This window comes from Equus asinus, chromosome 20 (assembly GCF_041296235.1).
Source record: "Equus asinus isolate D_3611 breed Donkey chromosome 20, EquAss-T2T_v2, whole genome shotgun sequence".
In the NCBI taxonomy this organism is placed as follows: Eukaryota; Metazoa; Chordata; class Mammalia; order Perissodactyla; family Equidae; genus Equus; species Equus asinus.
The window spans coordinates 53,455,627-53,469,231 of NC_091809.1; the positions used below are offsets into that span (position 1 = coordinate 53,455,627).

The 13,605-nt window shown below is 41.3% G+C and overlaps 1 protein-coding gene across 3 annotated transcripts in view; it reads right to left on the reverse strand.

The window, feature by feature from the left end:
* The window catches only part of ZC3H12C (zinc finger CCCH-type containing 12C), a 69,081-nt gene extending 57,834 nt beyond the window's left edge, over positions 1–11,247 (reverse strand). Inside the window, exon 1 of one of the 3 annotated variants that reach the window (XM_044752234.2) lies at positions 9,761–11,247. In XM_044752234.2, the coding sequence (XP_044608169.1) occupies positions 9,761–10,300 (540 nt within the window). In that variant the 5' untranslated portion in view covers positions 10,301–11,247. Of the gene's footprint in view, positions 1–9,550; positions 9,723–9,760 lie in introns of those variants that run through there. The other 2 variants (XM_070490327.1, XM_014844393.3) reach the window with 2 other exon arrangements.
* Positions 11,248–13,605: the final 2,358 nt, after the last annotated feature.

Genomic DNA, 13,605 nt, shown 5'->3' on the forward strand with positions numbered 1-13,605 from the left:
AGCTGAATCTTTATTGGGGGGCAGCGGTTTTCAAACAGTGCTCTGAAAGAAGCCTAAGAGGCTGCATAAGGAGGGGACTGGGACCCTGATGCTAAAACTTCATCTGGATAAAGGGTTTTATTCCAGGGGGCAAAACTGATTCATTTACTTTTACTAATATTTTATAAATATGTAACAGTGGACAGTAGTGAAAAGAAGAGTAGGTCTCAAAGTTTATATCACTGAGACAAGGACAGAATCATTAAGTGGATTGAAAGCAGTAAAATTTCAGCTTTTCTGAAATTTAAGCCTTAAACTTACTGACTGTATGTTCAATTAAAAAAGAAAAGAACACGAGTCAAATGCTGAAACTATATTTTTGATGATGTGCCTAAAAGACACTTAGGGATTTAATAATTTAAGGGAGTCTTCCCATAATACATAAGTCTGTTTTCAAGTTTCTGACATTTAACTTTCATAGATATTTGCAGGAATATGTGTACATATGAGGGGACACCTGTGTCAGAAGACAACCGCCATCAGCATTTAAGAAGTGAAATACCAGAAAGGAAGCCCCATTAAAATCAGAAATAATCCCAAATGCCTACTATTAATCAACACTGTCCTCTGACTTCAACCAATGCAATAAGACAAGAAAAAAAGAAGTAGAATTGAAAGACTGAAAAAAAATTGATATTATTATTGGGTTACTATTACATATCCTGGAAATCAAAAGACTCAAATGAAAAAGTGTTGGAACTAAGTCCTACAATTTAACTAACAGCACATAAGAGTTCAGTAAGGTAGCTAGATGGTTATTTAAAAATGAATTACTTTCCTTTATGCCAGCTACTACCAGGTATAAAATATAATACCAAGTATAAAATATAATGAGGGGAAATCGCATTCATAGCAAGTAGTGATAGCTAACATCTCTCAAGGACTTATGCTTCAATATTCATCATCACTTACTCTCCACAACTATGATATTACATATTACCATGATAATAGGTACTATCATCACAATTTTACAGACAAAGAAACTGAAGCTTAGTGAAATTATAAGAAATTTGCCCCAGATCACATAGCCAGTAGGTGTCAGAACAGGAAGTCAAATTCAGTCTCTTAGACTCTACAGACTGAGCTTCTTAACAGTACTCTGCGTTCTTGTCTATCAAATTAACAAGACAAGCTATGCAGGCAAGTGCGGATGAGTGCGGGAAATGGATATTCATGCACTGCTGATAAGAATATAAATTGGTGCAACTTTTCTAGAGGGCAGTTTGCATGATCATATCTAGGAATCTGTTGAAAATATATTCATTGATGTGTACAAAGATCTACATACATGGATATTTACACACTGTTGTTTGCAACAATAAAAACACAACGGGTCACACTCTAAATACTCAACAATATGAACTGGATTAAATTGCACTACTTGAGTATGTGGAATGCCGTTCAGCCAATAAAAATAATCTTTTAAAAGGTTATTTAATGACACAGGCAAACATGATATACTGAATGAACAGCAAGAAACAAAACTACATATGCATACAAATTTTTTACAGGATGTGTTTATATTGGCTAAAAGATTTTAGCCAATGAAAACACTGATAACCAAAACTTTAAGTTATCTTTAGGTGAGAATTATAGATGATTTTCACTGTCACTTTAGATGTCTTTTGTATTGTAAAAACATGATCAAATGAATATGTTAAAATATTAAACTCAAAATTCGATTTTGAAAGATAAACTGAAGTAGTCAAAATAGTAGAAATGCAACTTAGAAAACACTGCCCCTATTTAAAACTAGTTTTTCCTAGGCATGATATTGCTAATTTTAACATACTTTACACCCATGATTTTTACATTACTTAAGGCATTTTTTCTATCTTAGGAAAACCAGAAATATATCTACTTTATCAAAATAGATAATTTATTACACATTTTAAGCATTGTAGGTCTGTACTAATCATTTAAAATTACAGCAAAATTCCAGAAAGTGTCTAATACATAAGATCACCAACTCAGTGAGGCAAGCACAGAAAATGATAACTTAAAGATAAACCAGAAAATGTCTAAGTCAACAATGGGGAGGCAGCCTCAATTACACGGGGAACTGTCCCTCTAAGTGTACAAAATAATACAAATAAATTATAAAGTAAAAGCCAAGATTTGAAACAGACTAAGTAACAGAATAAGGATAAATTTAAGCCCACGTAATTTTGAATAGGAAATGAGTACAGATGACTAAGAACAAAGAACAAAAACTAATTTTAGCTTCACCCTAAAAGACACGAGGCAACAGATTTGAAAGCCGTTTGAACAATCTGAAATATAAACCGACAAATTAAAAGCAGTGACAGTAAACCTGGTTTTATAGAAATTTTTTATCTGGTAATCCCAATTACTCAGAACACAATCAGGAGCCAGTGAATAAGTAGACACAAAAACAAAACAAATAAATAAAATCTCTGTACAATCGAATCAATGGATACTGCTAAATCATTTCATAATACTACTGAGAGCCTTCTCTGTGCCCGGCACTTTCACACGCATTATCTTCGGTCAGTAAAAACAACTCTGCAAAGTACATAGTGTTGGATGGATGAGAAATCAAAGAGGAACTGAGAGTCTTGCCAAGGGTCCCAGCCAGCAAGGGGCAGAGCCGGGATTCAAATCCAGGTCTAGCTGACTTCAGAGACCCCATCTGCTCTGCATAAAGTGCAATCTTTCAGTTCTCCACCCCAGACTATCTGAGCCTCCTATACGCCTTTAACCCCACTGCCTAAATACTTTTATTTTAGACAGAACTCTAGCTGTTGTCGTTCAGTTTCACAGTCCACAGCAGAGATCTGCTGCAAATTAGGGGGAGGGAGTGAGAATGTCAGCAAGGAACAGCTAACATCAAGAAGAAAAGACCAAAAGTCACTGATCGAAGTCATTGAGTCCTGCTGCCACCGCCATCTAAAGGTCAAAAAAAGAGCATAAGATTATTGTTATTTAGTTTAGGATAAATCAGAAATCTTGATAACCTTGGGCAAGTTACTTTTCATCTCTAGGCAGCAGTTCCATCACCTGGAAGATAGGCAAAACAACAGTGTAAACCTTACAGAATTGCTGTAAAACTAAATTAGATAATGTAAGTAAAGTGCTTAATACTGTGCCCAGCATACAGTTAGTACCCAATAAATGTCAGTTATTATATTCCATAATAAGTGAAATTATAGGCTACATAATATTTGAAGGTGGAAAAATATAATCAGGTGTACAAAGTCTTCCATTTAAAATAGTTAAAATTTTTGCTCTTGAAGACTTTACAGACTAAATTTTTAGAAAATTTACTTTTAAAATCTCCTTCTCCTGCTAAGTGGTGTAGATAAGGTTAATTATCTTCTTATAAGGCAAATATGTAGGGCCCCTCAAGAAACCACATCATACACTCTAAGTTAATTTAAAAATGTGTGGGCACCAGGGCCGGCCTGGTGGTACAGTGGGTAAGTTTGCATGCTCCACTTTGGTGGCTGGGGTTCACAGGTTCGGATCCTGGGTGTAGACTTAGCACCACTCGTCAAGCCACACTGTGGTGGCATCCCACATAACATAGACGAAGATTGGCAACAGATGTTAGCTCAGAGCCAATCTTCCTCTCCAAAAAAAAGAAAGAAAGAAAGAAAGTATGGGTACCAATTGTGTTGTTTGCTCTGTGCTGATTATTGTGACCATCTCTTAACTATCTACTGGCTTTTGTCCATCCCAACCACACCAGCAGATTCATTTAAAGTACTATATGACCTTTAATAATAAAAACACATCCATGAAGTGTCTACTATGTGCCAAATGCTGTACAAGACTCGAGATAAACCAATGTAGACCAGCGTCCTTGCCCTCAGGAAGCTTAAAGGCTATGAAGAAAAAAATCCTAGGCACGGTATAAGGTACTGTTACCAACATTTTGTATTATCAGCTAATCCTTATGACAAATCTACTGTAGGTAGTATTTTCTCTGCTTTGTAGATGAAGAGGAGACACACAGAAAGCAGAAAAGAAATAAAGAAGAAACAGTTAACTATCACCAAATATGCAGGTGTTATGGAGGAATACGCGCATTTTGAAAACACAGGAGAGTAAGGAAATTTGCCTGAAGCTGGGGGATTCAGAAATGCTTGTGTTTTTACTTAAAAATCCAAAGAAAAATTCTGTAAAGTATAACTACAGGAATAAGAAATCAGGAAGAGTATTTATCAATATATCTATGGAAGTTGTTTCTGCGTAAGGAGATTCCAGGTGGCGTAAATTTTCTCTTTGCTTTTTCTTAATCAACTTGTACTACTTTAATAATTTAAAATATGAGTAGATAAAAAAGTCAGAATTAAAATTAGAGTTTAACAGTCACCTAAAAAACTGTCGAAAAATCTGAAAGTTAGTAGTGCATTCAAACGTGGGATGAAACCAGCGCTCTCACTTTTTGCTAATGGGCAGACATATCAATACAACTTTCCTGGAAAGCTTGTTGCCATCAAAAACCTTAAAGTTTATTCTCTTTGATCATTACTTCTAGGAATCCATCCTAAGAACACAGATGCAGAAAGAAATTTTTTACTGGGATGTTCTATTAAAGCATTATTATATTAAAATATTGGGAAAAAATGTCTAACAAATAGGAAAATGATTAAATAAAATGACGTTCTTAGGAAGAGAATGTTTGAAATATTTTTAAAGTTATGAGAAAATCCTTAGTATATGTTAAATGGGGATGGGAAGGTGGGATACAAAGCTCTATAAACAGTATAATTCCAATTAGACAAGGACGGGATATAGTATCTTTTTAGAACCAAACTCCCAAGAGAGAGAATTCCATTATATTGTTGAAACCTCACAACGACAGACAAATTTATTAACACGCATTAGGTTACAGAGACCTTAATATTTGGTTAAAACAAGGACTTAGCCTAAGTTGGAACCCGTTCTACCATTATTAACTGTGAGATCTCCAGCAAGTTATTTAACCACACCGTGGTTTGGTTTTCTCATCAGAAAAAAAAAAGAGTATTGAAATACTTCTTCACAGGAGTGCAGTAAGTACTAAACGCATGAATACATGGAGAGCACTCTGAACAAAGCTTGGCACAGTGAGCACTACCTACTGTTATCAGTCTTAAACTACAAAACGGCGTAAACCAAGTGAGATCTAGGCTGAGGCCTGAACAAGGAGGTGTGGGCCAGGCAACAGGTGAGGCAGGATAGGGGAAAATGTCCCAGGCAAGCAGGAGGACGTCGGGATTTTCTGCTTGTTCCCCATCCACCCTTAGAGAGTTGATACTTAAGGGCAGAACGCTTTGAATGTTCACACATCTGCTTATGGGTTTTGCTTTAGGCTAGTCCACTAGGCACAAGAAGTACTGTCAGTGTTGTGACGTAAAACCAAGTATCCTGTGCTTTATGGGTGATTACTCTCTATTTTAAGAAAGTAAGACAATCCTGTCAATGCAGACAAAAGTTAGAAATTCATCATAATGTTGTTAGTTCTCTCGGTCATAGGATTACACGTTTTTAAAATTCTTTATACCTCTCTATCTTCTGTAAGTTTTTCACCATAAGTACATTACATTTCTAGAGTCAGAGATAAAAGTTGTAAAAATCAATAAAAACCACTACTCATAAAAAAAGCTTTGAGATTTTTGCCAAAAAGCACTCCTTTTGGTGGACTACACTGCTGTTAAAACACCTGCCATGCCGGACTGAAATTGTCTTTGGATTTGCCTTCCTATGGACGGAAGCAACCTGCCGAAGGGACTTGGTCCTCGCCTTCAACCTATCTGGCCAGACAGGATTTGCGTGTTCTCTTGTCACTGGAGTACTTTGCAGAAAACCTTTCATTCCGGCTAACTGTCATGCATCTCTTAATTTTCAGACGATGTGTGTCGACATATGAACACACACACAATGACACACTTTGGAGAACAAACTGAAAACAGAATCACAGAGGCAGAACTGCCCAGTGGTTAAGGGCATGGGTTATAAAGTCAGACTGTCTGGGTTCAAACTCTCTTCTGCAACTTACTAGCTGTGTGACTTTGGGCAAGTTTTTTAAACTGTCTGTGTTTCAGTTTCCTTATCTACAAAACAAAGATAAAAACCATGATTAGCATGGTGTCTGGCACACCCGAGTACAATATATAATAGGTATTATTATGTTAGCCATAAAAGCCAAAGCAAAGATAGAGAACTGATATTGCCACATCACAGATCTATAAGTTATCTTTATGTCATCAGATCCAAAATTTACTGTGTGCCAGCCAGTGTGTACTTTTCATACGCTATCTCATTTAACTAGTTCAATAATCCTATAAAGTTGGTTTTTTTAAAAAAAATCATACTGAATGACCAAGGTATTGGAGATATATTCTAGGATGAGACAGATTTTTTTAAAAATCACATTCTCAATTATTCATCATTTCCTTGAACTGTTACTAGTGAAACAGTAGCAATGATTATAAAATGTTTTTTGCTGAATCTTAAAAGTTTAGCTTTTTAAAGGCATGAGATTTTATATGCTGTAGGTCTAGGAGGCATATCAGCACTTAAAACACGAGATTTTTTAGAACATTTGGTAGATTTGAGATCAACCTTAGAATCTCAGTATTTTAGGTTTAAATTTGGAATCCTGATTTAATAAATTTTTGTTGTTCACAGACCTTCTTTCTTACTTAATATTTCTCTTTCCAATAAAAAACTATACTCTGAAACTGTCTTTGGCACCTTAACCCTTAACCACCCACTACTCTTTTTTTTTTTTTTTTTTTGGAGGAAGATTAGCCCTCAGCTAACTACTGCCAGTCCTCCTCTTTTTGCTGAGGAAGCCTGGCTGAGCTAACATCCGTGCCCATCTTCCTCTAGTTTATACGTGGGACGCCTACCACAGCATGGCTGCCAAGCAGTGCCATGTCCGCACCCGGGATCCGAACCAGCGAATCCCGGACCGCCGAGAAGCGGAACGTGCGAACCTAACCGCTGCGCCACCGGGCCGGCCCCAACCACCCACTACTCTTATCTTCCGCTGCAAGATGCTCCAGACACACTGGGCCAATCACCCCACTCCTTGCTTTCCTGCCACCATCCTTTGACTCACAGTGTTCATTTGGAAATGACTCCCACCAAGTTCTACCTACTTGAATCCTACCTTTAAGCCCTGGCATGCAGCCCTCCCCAGTACTTGAATCTCTTACTTCTTCACTCCTGGTACTTAGCATATTCCATCTAGCATTATGCTCTATCTGTTCATAATCTCTCTCCTTTCAGAAGTCAAGGGCCTCACATAGCACCTAGATTGATACTAAATAATCATTTGCCAAGGGAACAGAACATTACTAGTCTCAAAAAACCAGTAACTACAGATTAGTTCACAATCCTAAATTCTAACACTAAAAGAATAAAAAAATCTCCTACTTAATATCTCATGTTTGTTTCTTTAAAACTGCAATCAAATTAGCATGAAAGTAGAATTCTTCTGAATTTATGTACCAAAACAACGAAAAATAATAAAGAGTATAAAATGATATAAAAGGGTATAAAAATGGTTATAAAAAGCTCTAAAATGATAGCAACACTTTTACATCTGTTATAGTAATTAAAATTAATGTAGAAACCATTGTGGTCTGCTAGAATGAAGACAAGGTAACCCAGTTGAGAATGAGAAAAATATTTTAAAAATATAATTTCCTTGGGGTCCAATTTGGCAGATGCAATCCATGAAAACATAGCTCCAAAGGAGCTATTAACATAACATAGGATATTTTTATTAGTCTGGTAATTAAAACAAAAATGTAGAAAAAGGAAATGACTAATAAAAACTCCTATCAGCATACAAACATTCCAAGTTTCTGTTTCCTATTCTTTAATATTTTCCATTATAATTAAAACAGTCTCATTAGACTTTCATTAATAATTGCAGGTTAAAAAACACTGGCTGCTTTTTTGTTGTTTTGTTTGAAAGTTCATTTTACTTTGCTTATAATGTTTAAGTACTTTTGTGATGACCAGATAACAGAGGTAGAATTGTGACTGACTTTGAAAGTAAAATCCATTCTTAAATTAAGTAAAAATGCTCAACGAAACATTTTGAGTTACAGATACACAAATAGTTACTAGACCATTCTGATATGTTGAAGTTACCTTCACATAAAGATGTGAGATTTAGGAAACTTAAAATAAGAATGCCAAATTGGAAGAAAACAGGTGAATAGAGAGGCCAGTCTGAAATAGGCATTGACCTGGGGTTAGCACAATAAAATAATTTTACAAATATTTGGTGATGCTGTCTTTATATCCAAACATCAGATAAAACTAAAATTAAGAAATTGCTACTAAAATTAGTTGTATAGGTAAGTGATCAAATAAATGGAAGTCACACCCATTAAACCTTAAATAGTTTAAGACTTAAAGAAAATATAACACACTTCTTGTGGTTCTTGGAAAGTCTAAAAAATATGTTTGACGCATATCCACTGTTTTCCGTCTATAATATGCATTGGAAAAACTAAATAGGGAAATAAATGAAGAACTCTCCCAAATTTCTAAATATACAGTACTTAGCCCCAAGTATATCTGCATCTATTCTAAGATGGTAAGAAAAAAAAAATCTGAATCAATAGGCGCCTCACGGGCCTGGGGATACTCCAACACAGTCTTGCGACCAATAGGAAAACTTTCCCTAAATCTGGATTAGTATTTCATCTCTTTATCACAAAACACAGAGCACAAACCCGGATTGTTCATGCTTACCCAAATGGCAAGAAATCCAGCTGGAGTAATCAGTACTTGGAAGCTAAGACTGTATTTTAAGGACTTAAAGGGGGGTGAAGGATGAGACAGTTTAGGGAAGAAAAGCGGGATTCATTTCTCCAAGTTATATTTTGACACCTCTTTGTAGGGAGTTCAAAATGCGAACCAGCCCAGCTGAAATGAACGCAGGGTGGAAATGGGAATTCGGCTGCAGACGGAGGGGTGAGGCGCGCAGGAGGGGCGAGGAGGCTGGGTGAGGGGTTTTCGTTAGGGCCGGCCTGGGGCTGGCGGCGGTTCGGATGGAGGGATGGATGAGAAACGCTAATGGCTGGGGCTGGATCCGAGATGTCGGAGGATGCCTCACCCCACGAGCGCGCGCGGGTCTGAGCCGCCGGCGCAGGGCTGTGGGGCCGTTTCCATCCGGGGCGCCCGAGCTCGCCTCCATGTTCGGCGGCAGTGCCCCGAGGCGGGCGGGAGTGGACCGGTGCCCTAGGCCGCGGGACCCGGGCGACCGGCCTCCTCTGCCCGAGATCCCGGCGGCCACGGCTCTGCCCGCGGCGAGGATGCGCTGGGCTTTCCGCTCGGCCTCACCCGAGTCCTGGAGCCGCAGGAGCTCAGTGACTCGACCTCCGGGTCCGAAGATCACCCGGCGCGGCCACCCCAGCCCCGGGCCCTTCGCCCGGCGCTCGGGCGCGGCCTCCTGGCTCGCGGCCCTGCCCTCGCCCGGCTCCCTCAGGGCCACTCTCGCCGCTGTCGGCCCCCCGCCCCTTCCCGAGGGACAAACCTGGGGGCCGCTACTCCGCATGGCCGAGCCCGCGAGGAAGCGGCTAGCCGGCGTCGGGGCCCGCAGCGCCAGCGGCCACCTCGGCCCTCCCCGCGCGGAGCCGCGCCCGCCCGCGCGCCCCCTCCCCGCGGCCGCGGCCCGCGCCCCCTCCCCCGTCTTGCACAACTCACTGCCCGCAGCGCGCGCGGCCGGAGCTCTTGCTCAACCTACTTGCAGCCTCTTCTCAGCAGCCATCACAACATGCCCTGGAAGCCGGGCAGCCCCGACCCTCCGGCGGGCGGCCGCCTGTCGCCTCCGCCCTGGGCCGCCGCGGCCGCCGCTAGGGCGCGGGACGAGCGGGAGGCTCCCCCATGTCGCCCGGCCGGACGGCCGGCCACACGCCGGGCCCCGGCTCAGGCGGGCCGGGCCCTGGGCCCCGCCCGCCGCCCGCGCCGCCGCTCCGCGGACGAGAGCGAACCTGGCTCGGCCGCCCGCCGCCTCGCTGCTCGGCCGCCCGCAGCCGCCGCCGCCGCCGCCGCCGCGTCCTCCTCCCTTTCCCTCTTCCCTTCTCCTCCTTCGCCTCCTCTGAAGCCGAGGTTGGCAAACCAGCACCTGCTGCTGGAGATCACCGAGAACTGAAACAGGAAACCCCGAGCCAAGGGGAAAACCCGGGAGGCGTGGAGAGGGGTGAGGGGAGCTGCTGGAACCTGTCGGGCTCGACCCGGCCGCTCGGGCTGCCCAGGTTCCCGCGCCTCCTCCCCTCGCGCCCATTCCCTCCTCGGGCCCAGCCCGGGGGTCCCGACCTCCCCCCGACCCCGCGCTGCCCCAGCCCTGCCCTGGAGGGCGCCTCTCCGCTCGGCAACACCCCCTCCACCAGCAAGAACACGGATCATTCCCTGGGAGCTCAAGGAAATCGAGAGGCTGCCTTCATAGAGCAAGCTTCCCGTGGTTGTTTGCTTCTTATCAATATTTTGTAATGAGGAAAAACCATCCCCGGCGTTGGCGAGACCAAGAAGGGAACTTAAACAAATGAAGCTGTTGGGACTTCACCCAGGGGAAGGACTTCTTTCAGTAAGGAAACTTGCCTTGTTGGGAATGGCAACATGTCAAAATCGAGGCCAAACCCAGGATAAATCCAGATCTCTTTTGGGAGGCTGGGGGGAGACAGCCCTCTACACCGAGTTAGGCTCTTGAGCTGCAAGTATGAAAGGCACTGAAAGCAGAGAGCCTTTCTCCTTCTGTGAATTGTACAACGCCTAGCACAATCTAGGTCAACATTCAGAAATGTTGAAATAATCTTATTCACTTGTCTGTGGAATTGTCACCAGGCGCCTCATTCCTAGCCTCAGGCAGGATGCATGGATGCATCTGCTTTTGCAGTGAAAGGAAGGGGAACTTACCAGGATTGTGCTCCTACCATGTGCCACAGACTAGGTAGCCTGTGTTAAATGCATGATCTCGTTTAAGTGTCTCCACTGCCACATGAGCTAGCTATTATAATCCCCTTTACTCACCAGAAAATTGAGGTTAGAAAAATTTCCCAAAATTACACAGCTTGAAAATAGAGTCTAGGTCCGTCTGCATCCAAAGCACATATTTGTTTCACTGGACCAGAGTTCATGCCTTTGATCACACTTTTCACCTTAAATAAAATCATTTCTTGACTCTCTGAATTGTTTCAGTAGGGCATATATGGTTTAAGCCTGGATCTGTTGAATTTGCTTGGGCTACTTAATGATAGTGAAATCCATGATGCTTACTGGGCTCAAACTTTGTAGTTTCCAGTTTAAAAAACTCTGCCCTTGTGGCTCAGTTGACCAGCACAGATGTCCCCACCTCTTTGGACAGCATCTGTTGCTCTTTGGCTATTGATGGTGGCGTTCCAGCTGAGGGCGTCCTACTGCGTGGTGCCCATGGGCGTTCTGATGCTGCAAGATGAAAGGAGAGCATCTTCCTGAGCCTGCTTTCCAGTTCAGTAAGCCAGTCTTGGGGTCTATTAAACAGACTGGTAGACTTCTTTTAGGATATATGAGAGCTCTCTGGTCCTTGTTTTTAGTACCACCTCTAAGATTCAGGAAGTCTGGCAACCCGCTCTCTGTGGCCAGGTCAGTTTTGATTGACAGGAAGGGAGGGATGTTTAGGGGATGCTTTCCTGTTCCCTGAGCCAAACGCTCAGAACTCTCTTGAGCAGTATTAGGGAGTCCCAGGGACTTAGAAAGAGGCTAACTGGCTGACAACAATAAGTGACAGCATCTGTGGCATAAATTTAGTGACATCAGGAAGTTCCCCTACTCCATAATGTACTGCCCACACAGTCTACCTTATTTCCCTCCATTGACTCAACTGAATTCCATTCAGTGTTGATTAAGCATGGTTATAGACCAAGGCACTGTATTAGGTCCTTTGGAGGTAAAAAACATGAATAATTATTATAATTGCTAACATTTAGTGAATGCTTACCATGTTCCAGGCACTATTCTAAGCACTTTGCATATGTTCTCTCACATAACACCTACAAAACCCCTGTGAGGGAATAACTATCACTATTTCCATTTCAGAGTTGAGAAAAATGAGACCAAAATTACAGTCAGTAAATAACAGCGCAAGGATTAAAATGTAGGCAGTGTGACTCTAGGATCAGGACCCATTATGTGAATAAGAAACAGTAACTGCCTTTAATTACCTCACTATGTAGTTGGAGAGAGAAAAACATATGAAAGTTAAAAGAAAACTAAGACAAGAGAATTTGTAAGTGTTAAATATGTGCCACGGGTAATAAACACAGTGAAGGATCAGAGGACAGAGGAATCACTTTAGGTTGGAGGGGTTGGGAAGAATTACATAGTAGATGATTCTGGGTTTCAAAAAGGTGAAATTTAAGCTGAATAATGATGACAAATAGTATTTTGATAAGCAAAGAGGATAAGGAAGGGCACTTTAATGGAACGGCGTAAACAAAGATAAGAGTGCCCGGGAAATTTGCAAAATAGGGATAAAAAAAGCTGGATAGGAAAAAGTAGGACCAAATTGCACAGGGACTTGAAACAAGAGGGGGTGGGGGGAGAGTTTGAGCTCGGTGTAGCCCATATACAGTGGGGAATCTGTGAAGGGTGTTGAACAGCAAGTGACACGGGGGAACATCCTATTTTAGGAAAACCAATATTGTGATGGCTATTGGATGGTTTGGAGAGAGGAAAGATTGCAACAGAGAACCAAGTTTGAAGGTCAGTGTGGGAGAACTGACATGATATAATGAAGTAAATCGTGAGAGGGGAAAGGAAGGTTAGTGAGACACTGTGACTGAAAAATCACCAAGGCTTTGTGAATGATTGACTATGCTTGACGGAGATGGACTCAAGAAAAGAGAGAACTCCCGAATGACTTAGTGAGTGTGAATGTGAAACCTATAGTATTGCTGACTGAAAAAAAGGGGAAGTATAGGGATAGAGGAACTACTTTTTTAAGCAAATGTGTAGAACAGTTTGGTTTCAGGCATACATTTGTGGTAATAGTGGGATGTGCATGTGGAAATGTTTTATAGTATTATTTAGAAAAGGCAAATACCTGGGTAAATGTGGCCTTTATCTGCTATTGAGAGAGGAAGGATGAAAATTTTAAATGGTCACTATAAAAAAATACGGTTGTCCATTTTAAGTAAACCAGGGTTGAAAGAAAATTTCTATCAAAAATAAAATGGTTGTATGGCTCTGAGATAAATGAACATTAGGGAATTCCTCTTGACTTTACTCCAACTTATATTTGCTTAAAAGAAAAAGAGACTATATAGGAAAGAAATTTCATGGGTTCAGAGAATGGAAAACTGATGAAAGAAAACTTAGAGATCACTTAATCTGACCCCACTTTTCATTTTGCAAATGGTGAAACTGAGGATCAAATTTTGAGTGTCTGATATTAAAACTTCAAAATAGGCATTAGCTGAATAAGGTACATTTGCTATTACTAATTGTGGATTGCCAGTTTGTATTTCAGTTATTAAAGCAGATCTGGACCTTGAATTGTGACTGAGTTGCATGTAATTAATGAATTCTAGTGGCTGTGACTACATAATAGGCAAA